Source organism: Amaranthus tricolor, chromosome 2 (genome assembly GCF_026212465.1).
Source record: "Amaranthus tricolor cultivar Red isolate AtriRed21 chromosome 2, ASM2621246v1, whole genome shotgun sequence".
NCBI lineage: Eukaryota > Viridiplantae > Streptophyta > Magnoliopsida > Caryophyllales > Amaranthaceae > Amaranthus > Amaranthus tricolor.
Window position 1 is genome coordinate 8,538,837 of NC_080048.1, and position 10,229 is coordinate 8,549,065.

Below are 10,229 nucleotides of genomic sequence, written 5' to 3' on the forward strand. Positions count from 1 at the left end.
TTCAGAAGGCGGATTAGCTGGTGAATCATGTTATACTGATACTGCCTGATCCAGACCATTGAAACATAATTTGTTCGTTAGTTCGCATTTTGAATGTGCGTTTCACTCAAAATGGCTCAAAAATAGTCTAAAACCGACCATAATTCACTTTTTTTGGTTCGCAATTCGCTAGATGACTAGCGAATCATGTGACACATTCCGGACAACTGAGAGATGTCCCCGAGTTGAGTGAAGGCTAGCTCGGACGATGATCAGCTCCATAAATAGAAAAGAACTCTGTTCAAAAGGTAAGAATTACACTTACTTCTGCTGCAACAGAAAGGCTCCCTGGTCCTCTTTGATCTCTTGGCCCTTGCACCATTTTTAGCTAAGAAACAAAAATAATTTTGAAGCCTCAGGAAAAATATTTGCAAATAAAATCTGTTGCCAGATTTGTGGTCATTTCGTTAGCAAAGAATTCGAGATGTCAAATAAACAGATTATCAGAACTAACCTTTCCGTTTTTCTTATGAACTGAGAATCCCATTCCTGCTACGATATTCTCAATTCTCTCGAGCAACTCTATGTGTGAAAGATTGGATGTGAATCTGATCTTTCGCTCTGAGACATCCTACACACATCAATACACAACCATTAAACCTCTTTTATTTTCATTGGAAAAACTCGGCTGTTTTCTAGGATGTAGAATTGTCAAGGAACAACTCAACCAGAAGCTTAAGCAGATTGTAAAGGCCCAGGATATTTTTTTTACTCTGACACGCCCCCTCACACGAGATCCCTTCGGGCTAATAATGTGGTTGCGCACAGATGCTAAATATTCCACTTTAAATTAGAGGTAGTTGAGATTTGAACCCGTGACCTCTTGTTACGCTGACTTCTGATACCATGTCAAGAAATCAACTCAACCAAAAGCTTAAGCTGATGGTCGAGACCCCAAGATATGTTTTATACTCTAACAATAATTTCTTCTGCATGCTTACCTCTTTCTCAAAAAATCCGGAAAGGTCAAGATACGAGGACATTCCAATTAGCTGAAAGGCGTTAATAAGTGTAGGGGATCCAGGGCGTTTTTCTCCATCAGACTGGTTCATATAAAAAATGTGTCAGAAAAACTTATATTTGCAAGTACAAGAATGCAAAAACTAAGGGGATTCCCATCATTACCTCGTCATTGATAGAGAACGCTTCGTCATCAATATAGACATTATCTTCCTCGTCTTCAGGATTCGAAGGAACATAGGCTTGCCTAAACCAATGATCTTGTTTAATCTCCGCTACTGTGATTCGTGTGATAGGATTCGGGTCAAGAATCCTCCGTATCATCTTTTGTGCTCCGGGAGAGAGCCATTTCGGTATCTGAACATCTCCTCTTGTGATCTAAATTACAAGTAAAATCGAACGTCATAAGTAATAATGCAAAGAGATAACACGATACATATACTTCATATACAAACATGAATTTTTTTACCTTTTGATATAGGACGGCGAGATTTCTATCATCAAACGGAAGATAACCTGTTAGAATTACATAGAGGATTACACCACATGACCAAACATCAGCCGTAGCACCATTATATCCTCTATTAGCGAGAATCTCAGGAGCAACGTAGTTTGGGCTCCCACAGGTTGTATGTAGTAAACCGTCACTCTAGGAAAAAGAGAAAGAAAAAGCCCTCGGAGATTTAGAAGCTGAAAGATCATTGAATATAACTAAACGTCGAGAGTGCGTGTATTTTTGTTACTTACCCGAAAATGCTGGGGTAATGCACTGAGGCCAAAGTCAGATACTTTTATGTTTCCTTTCCTGTCTATGAGGATGTTCTCTAGCTGTAGTTCGAATATAGAAAGCCAAACCATAATTATTTTGATATTTTTCTATGTATTTTGCGAAATAACGACAAAGTAATTAAAATGTCCACACAATTCCATTACTGCCATTGTTTTAGCTAGTAATCTAACCTTAAGGTCCCGGTGGAATACACCCCTATCGTGACAATAACTAACACCGTCAATAAGTTGTTGAAAAAGTCTCCGGCCTTCTTTTTCTGGGAGTTTTCCTCGGGATGCCTAAAATATCATATAGTTGTGTAAAAAATCGAAATCTTTGCATTTCTAGATACATTGGGGATGATGGTTTTAGATTAAAATGTATTGTTATATACAAAAACTACTTACAATTTTATCAAACAACTCCCCACCATGCACATACTCAAGGACCATGTATATTTTTGTTTTGCTTGCCAAAACCTGCAATGTAACACACAAATTTATATCTACAACTTTGATTTATGGGCAGAGGTGGAACACAAATGCACAATAATTTTTGAGACCCTGTTTATTTCACATTTTTTCATAATTTTGGGGCCTAAAAACAAACAATTAAACTAAATCAAAGGTTATGTAAAACTAACGTCAACTAATATTTGAGGTTCATTAAGTGTTGGAAATTGTACCTTGTGACTTGGATGTCACTGATACAATTCCTACCACTATGGATCTAGGAAGTCGGGGGAAATCCCTTTTTCATTGCTAGTAACTAAAAGATTAAACTAGTTGGGGAACTTATTTGGTCGCGCTCTCCTTTTATGGGTATGAGTTGCCTTCGTCCTTCCCTCTCTGGACCTTGTCCATAGTTTTTTCTATAAGTGGATACACTGGGTAGGATGATAATGATGATGATAAAAGATTAAACTGATAGATTCAAGTTGGTCGATTAGTTACTTAACATTTGCCTCTTACTCCGAAAAACTTTATATTAATGTTAAAACTCAAAATTCTGAAAATTTGTCAAAAATTCCAAGTGTAAGATCAATGGGTCCCCTCTCACAAGTAATTTGGAACTATTAGTTTTTGTAGCCCTCTTTCTGCTATTATTTTGTTTTGTGATGCTCTAATTATTTGTTTTGGAAGCTAGCCAAGCCATATAGAGCTTCCCCAGGTAGAACAATTAAGTTTGTACCAAATAAGTTCAAAAACCATCTAAGGTCCCAAGGCAACTCATTTATGTGGCGTTTCTCTACTTTAAGGGACATTTAAAAACTTTCTATTTCAGCCAAATTTCACAATTAAATACACTTGTCAATTGAATTGAATAAGTTAATAACAAGCATATCAAAAATATATTTTTTGGGAAAATATTTAGAAGCAAAATGACTTCAAACCTTTTATGTTTTGACAATGAAAGAATTATACATAATAGATATCTTTTTTTAAAAAAAAAAAAAACTAGAATAATTTTTAATATGTAGCATAATAATACAAAATCTCATATTATAAAGTATAACCTTAGAAACTTTTGCAAAAAGTTCAACAATTATTAGTTAAATTTAATAGTCCCTTCCTTTTCAAGAGTTTGTCTTGTGTTAGTTGTGTACTAGTTTACATAGTATCTATTTAATAAGCTACTCATATTTTTCTTTAGACTCTCCCATTCGTATGTTTAACTTATCGTTTAATTTTATTCACCCATTTTATATTTTGTCGTTTTTTACCTAAAGCGAAACAAAAAAATAATAAAGTAACTTATTGTACTTGATGCAAATTTTATAGGACAAATCTCTCTTTTCATCTTCTCTAATTCTATCTAAGCTACATAAAAAGTAATCTTATTATGACGCTAAATCATATATTATCACATACTCCCTTGCGCCTTTAGAAATTCTTATTGGAAGTGACATTTTTCTTGTAATATGTCAGTTTCAGTAGCAAAATTCAAAGGAACAAAAGATAGAATAAAAATAATAATAGAAGTTCTATTTAAGGAAAAATAGTGTTTCGATAAGCACAAGAAAAAATAGGAAAAGATGAGTTTTGAGCAAAAAGCCACCCACCATTCAGCCAAAGGTCAAGGAGAAAGCCAAAGGACGGCATTAAAAGGGAAGTGGAACCACAAAATTACATATGATACCTTCTTAGGCCTACATACCCTACACTCTTTCAATGGTTGCCCTTTTTCATTATTTCCCTTGGACCCACCATACACCAAGGGACCCACTATTTCATATCCACTATCCATTTCAACAATCTTCATACTTCATTATTAATTAATCTTCATTTACTCCATTTATTTCATATAGTTTTTTCTTATTATTATCACCATCATCATACTCATTGTATCTTGCTCATAGAAATTTTATGAGCAGGATCTAAAAAAGAAAGTAAAATGAAAACCTATAAAGTCCTTCAACACAAGAAAGATTCTTAAAAAAGGTCATCATATATTTACATTTTTAACCCTAAAAATTATTTAATTTTTTCATATTAATAATATTTTCTTAATAAATTAGGTTGGACTTAATGTGAATTGTTAATACCTTTTCAGAAAATACAAGGCGCCAAAAAGATAACATTCCAAAATCATGTAACAATGAAAGAAAAGGCTCTAATGACTTAGTGTACATCTTTGGGATAAACCATCCCAACATTTTCCTTTCATATTAAAACTAAAAAATTGAGCAAAATAAATTAAAATAATGTATTTACTATTGAAGTGGCCAAGGAAAAAATGAAGGGTCCACAAATTTCCTAAATAGTTTAGTGTTGAAGATCTTAGTGAATCGATAATTATAATTTAAGGTCTGTCCAGCATATCTGCCAATCCATACCCAGAAAGATAACAATAATAGGCAAAAGACAGAATGAACCACCCACCACCACAGCAAGGATCTGAGTTTATAACCTCATTTTTTTCTTTCTCCTATCATTTCACATGACGGGTCCTAGCGTCTAACTGGCCCCACTTTCTTATTTTATTTCCAACATATGAAGGATTGGCAAATTTCATCACCCAAAATTCTTCATTAATGTCTTAAATATTTATATATTTAAGTATTTAATTTAATATGTTTGTCTTTATTAATTTGAGAATTTTGTAGTAGATATAACATATTGCGTAAAATGAAAAAATATTATCAGAAACCAATATGGTGAAAGGTCATCAGTACTTTTGAACACTCCTAGAAAAAATATTATTAGAAATCAAAAACTTTCTAGAAAACGGCTGAATAAGGGCTCAAAATGAGAGTCTAATCCGTTGAACACCCCTAATCAGTAAATGAATATATTTCTTTAGATTACTACTATTAATTTACGTTTTTGGTTGATACATGTATTATCCGCAATATATTCATAGGAAATAAAGGAAGTTACTTGAGTGTAGATGTCTACCACACAAAATAAGCCTTGAAATTGACCCAAGACTTATAATTCAAATCAGGAAAATGGTTATTAACATGATAATAATAATAATAATAATAATAATAATAATAATAATAATAATAATAATAATAATAATAATAATATTATTATTATTAAATGGTCAAATATCTAGGTGGCTTACTAACTAAACAACAACAAATAAAGTTGGTGAGGTTAATTAATGCTAATAGAAGACCACTTCCAATTGATTTAATTTTTAATCCTATTAAGAACATAATATATACTCCTATGTCCTATAAGATACTAGATAAGAAATAATTTGTGTTTTTTAAATAAAAAATAAGATATTTGATGATAAATAAAAAATGAATAAATCACGTGAATTAAATTTTGAAAAAGTTAAAATATATAGTGAAATTAAAAAAATATGATATACCATTATTTAAAAATATAAATAAAGCAAAATGCAAATAATAAATCAAAATGAAAAATAATGCTAAATGAAAAAAATACAACAGGCTAAATATATTTTTAATAAAAAACGTTAATCACACATTCACACTAATTTAAAAGATTAATTGCTAACAATTTCATACAATAATATAATAATTTATTAATTAGATCAATAACAGATTTGGGTGGCAAGACAAGTCGGTGAGCTGAAAATTCAAGGATACGACCCAAAGACAGTAAATGAGAATTTAACACGTGTATACATTTACATAAAACACGAACTAATTAGACGGCAATAATAATTAACACAAGTGATCACACTATCTTTTTTGTGTTTTCACTCTTGTCAACTCCTACACGTAAAATGTGCAAAACATGTAAAATAATCATATTAATATTACAACATTCAAAACGATAAAAATTTAAATGTAGCAAATTTAATGAAAGATAATATGAAGCTTAGAAGAATTATACCAAAAATGAAAAAATATATATTAGTTAATTAGAAGGTATATTATCTTGTCGAACATCAAAAAAAGTAGCCAATTTAATGAAAAATCAAACCCAAGATTTTTCTAGAATGTATTATTTGCTTTTGTAATTGAGAAAAAAACCCGAATATTGTGTTTTTATTTCTTTTTGTTTGTAGATCAAAGCTAATAAAAAGTTTTGAAAATAAAGTAAGACAAATAAAAACTTTTAGTGTTATACTTTGTGTTTGTAGATCAATTTTAGATAAGCTTTTTGTTTCTTGTTCTTTAGATCAATTTAATAAAAACTTTTCAATCATCATGTATAATAATTAGTCCAAAAGGCTAACAAGAAAAATTAATAAAGTCCAAAAAAAATATAAAATAAAAAATTAATTGAAGTGGGGGCTGTGGGCATCATATAGTTTTCCCACAAGCAAGAAAAAATCACATGGGTGGGGTTCAACCTTTCAACTTCTCTTCATGATGTTTACGGTATACAATTTTTCTGGATTACGGTTTCCAGGAATTAAACCAATTATGCCCACAATCTGCTAATTATTTATTCCCTCTAAAAATACATTCAATATTTAAATATTTACAAATTTTTGTTTGAAACGGTCTCACCGTGAAACGTGCTTCATACTTGGTTTAAATAACCTAAAAATGAAAACTTTTAATATAACGGACCTTTTGTATGGACTCACCTTACAGTGAGACGATTTCATACAAGAGGGGCTGCATATTTGATTTTTTATATAATTTAATATATTAATCTAATCTTAATATGTAATTATTATGTATGATAAAAAATTATAAAAATTTAATATTAATAATTTTTACATTGAAACTAATCAAATAAGATTTAATTAGATTAATATTTTATCTTATAAATTAAAATTTAATTACAAATTAAGAATAATAAATAAATAGTAAAATATTGTAAATGTTACAAGTAATTTAAAACGGATAAAATATATTACATCATTCAGTTTCTTAAAATTTGCTCCATTTAACTAAAACTGTACTTATATAAAATAATTTAAAAGAACAAGTCAAAGTAACGGAGTAGTATAAGAGAAGTAACTATGAAGAATCAACTAGTTTGCCCCTATTTCTAACCAAACAAAATACTTAATCTAATCATCCCTCGACAAACATCAACACACGATATTTTGCATATGCTCAAACAAATGAATTTAGACTAGGATCATTTTACACTTTAAAAAAAAAAAAAAAAAGACTGGGGTCATTTTGATTTAAAAATTCTAATTTCAAATTGTGTAATATATATAATAAAAAATATGGTTAAATTAGTTATATATCGGTTCACAATTATCAATTTGTGCTCAAACTTCCATGACACAAACATTCATGCCTCATCTAATTAATTACAACTTGGTGATAATAATTAAATAAATATAATATAATATAATATTGAATAATAAGTTAATTTTTAGTATGAAAGTAATATTTTATTCATTTTACGATTTTTTTAGGTAAGAGTTGTAATCAAGCCTTAAGTTTGGCAATATGCCAACAAATTTTACGTTGCAATTTGGAGTATAAGTAAAGATTTAAAAAAAAAAAATCAATACTTTAATGTTGATACTAAAGATGATTAAGAGGAACAAGAAAAGGATCAATTAACAATAAAGAAAACTAATATATTTTAGATTATGGAACAATAATATATACTTTCCTCCACATTATATTGATTATTAGGAATAAATTTGGTACACACAACAAAAAAATATTCCAAAAATTAAAATAAAAATAAAATTAAAAATGGGAAACCAATAATTGTGATGAAGAATAAGTTTACCTCATGTAATCTAACAATATTTGGATGTCTTAGAAGCTTCAAAGTTGCAATTTCTCTCTTTATCTAAGAACAAAAACAGATCAATTAATCGATTAAAACAGGGGATGATTAAAATAAAAATTAAGGGCAAAAATGAAATAAAATTAAAAAATTGATGAATACCCAATAAAATTAAGATGAAAATAAATAATGGGTATTAACCTGATCAGTGATTTTGAGATTAAAAATCTTCTTTTTCTCCAGAATTTTAACAGCAAAAGAATTTCCAGTTTCAATATTTTTAGCAAATTTAACCTTGCCAAAATTTCCTTCACCTAAAATTCTACCAAGTTGGTATTTACCCAATTGCATTCCTTTACCCCCTCTTTCTTCTTCAACCTCTCTCACCATTTACAATGATAGGCCGAGGGAAGGGAAGAGTTAGGCGAGAATCGAATTTATGAAGAGATTTTTGAAAAAAACAATTATTTTTCCAAATTTGTTTTGAGTTTCTATATTTTAGCTTTGTATTTTTTTTTATTTGATTTAATGGGGAAAATTAAGAGGAATTGTAGGATGGTATAAATAAAATAAGGAGTATGTAGGAATTTGATTTTTATAAGGGAGTGTTTGGGAAGGGAAGGGGAGGGAGGGAAAGAGTGTTGAGGTTTTCATGTCTATTTATCATTGACAACAAAGGTTGTCCCTTGTCACGAGTTTAGGGACGTGGATTAACTTTTTTGCTTAATTTATTTTTACTTTTTTACTTTTTATAGAAAATACTTTTTTTGTGGCTAAAAAACTTCTATTATTGGTGTTATTTTAAAGATGAATAGAAAAAGTGAGATGTACTAAGCATTGTATTAGTGGGGTTGATGTGTTGAGAGAATTGGGTGTAATTGGTAACAATTTTAAGCATAAACAATAGTTAAGAAGTTAAAGAAGGAATGGAACAAAATGTTAAGGTAGGCATGTATTTGATAATTATCTAATTTACTAAAGTAAAAATTTTTTAAAAAAATTGTATTAATTCGTTAGTGTTTACAAGATATTATGTATAGTACAAAAATCCCCTTAATTGAGTTTTAACATCTGAGTTCGCAAGTGGACTTTTACAACTAAAACCTTTACTTTTATAACTATTTGATCTCTCAAGAAGGCTTAAACAAGGCTCATTTTATGCTTGATAACCAAGTTAGCAACTTGCAATAACAACAATAATGCAAGTAAAATTCATTTTCAAAACACTTATAATTCATAATCGCATCAGTTACAACCAATCTCACAATAACATACACCGTAAATAATCTATACTCTTGTCAAATTTCCACCTTGACAACATAAGCAACTCTACCTTGTAACAACAAAACATTGTCGTTGTATCATAAGCAAAATAACAACTAAACTACTTTATTTCACGAAATAATGATAAATCTTCTCAACATAATAGAACCACCTAGATAAGACATAACAACCTATTAAAAAATATTTACACCGTTTAATTTACACCATTCTTAACAAGATGCCTTTATCTCAAGAAGGTGTCACTCCTTTAATAAGGGTGTCAAACCATGACTAATGACAACGTAAACAAAATTTAAGCCATGCTCAAATTTAATAACTAATAACGACTAAAAATTAATTCCACTATGTTATAATAACATAAATCCACCAAGACAACCATGTTATAAGAACAATGTGTAATATCATATGAACAACATAACAATATATCTTTTTGATACAAACTTACCAACAAAGCCACCATGACAATGAGCTTTCATGAAGCTTTTTAACATCAAGCATTTAAATTGGAACCACGATACATGATTAGCATGTCGACAGAGGAACATGCGATTATCACTCCACCATGACTTTTGTGAGACTCATAGTGCCTTTAATTTTATATTTTGGTTTTATCATGCTTATCATAATTTAATACCTTAATTTTTAAGGCAAATGTTGCCGAATTTATGACATACCATTAAATCATCATAAATTATTCCTTAAATAATCTAGATTAGTTTTTTATTTTATTTTTAGTATCATTCGAATTTGCTCCCGTCCTTTGTGATTTTGATTTCTTTTAAGGGGTTAAAAATTCAAAAGGGTTATAGTGTTCTTTTGCTTATATGACCTTTCACTATGACGCTTACATAGATTTTGATCATTCATTCGAAATTTACTTGTGATATTACTATATATCTAAACAATAACATAAATAAACCTATAAAAATGTTTGACATTATATATTACAAATATTATAAATAATAAGAATACATTTAATCAAATACTTTGGGACAAACTGCACTCATCTGACGAAGATGATAAAGTTAATGAAAAGATTA

General features: G+C 29.5%; 1 protein-coding gene across 1 annotated transcript in view; it reads right to left on the reverse strand.

Moving 5' to 3' along the window:
- LOC130805944 (CBL-interacting serine/threonine-protein kinase 1) overlaps window positions 1–8,552 on the reverse strand; it is a 9,315-nt gene extending 763 nt beyond the window's left edge. The window contains exons 1-10 of the mRNA XM_057670798.1: window positions 8,107–8,552; window positions 7,906–7,968; window positions 2,176–2,247; window positions 1,960–2,067; window positions 1,747–1,827; window positions 1,469–1,648; window positions 1,165–1,377; window positions 981–1,082; window positions 494–610; window positions 305–367 (exon numbers count right to left, since the gene is read on the reverse strand). Of these exons, the coding sequence (XP_057526781.1) occupies window positions 305–367; window positions 494–610; window positions 981–1,082; window positions 1,165–1,377; window positions 1,469–1,648; window positions 1,747–1,827; window positions 1,960–2,067; window positions 2,176–2,247; window positions 7,906–7,968; window positions 8,107–8,295 (1,188 nt within the window). The 5' untranslated portion in view covers window positions 8,296–8,552. The remainder of the gene's footprint in view (window positions 1–304; window positions 368–493; window positions 611–980; window positions 1,083–1,164; window positions 1,378–1,468; window positions 1,649–1,746; window positions 1,828–1,959; window positions 2,068–2,175; window positions 2,248–7,905; window positions 7,969–8,106) is intronic.
- Between the last annotated feature and the right edge of the window lie 1,677 nt (window positions 8,553–10,229).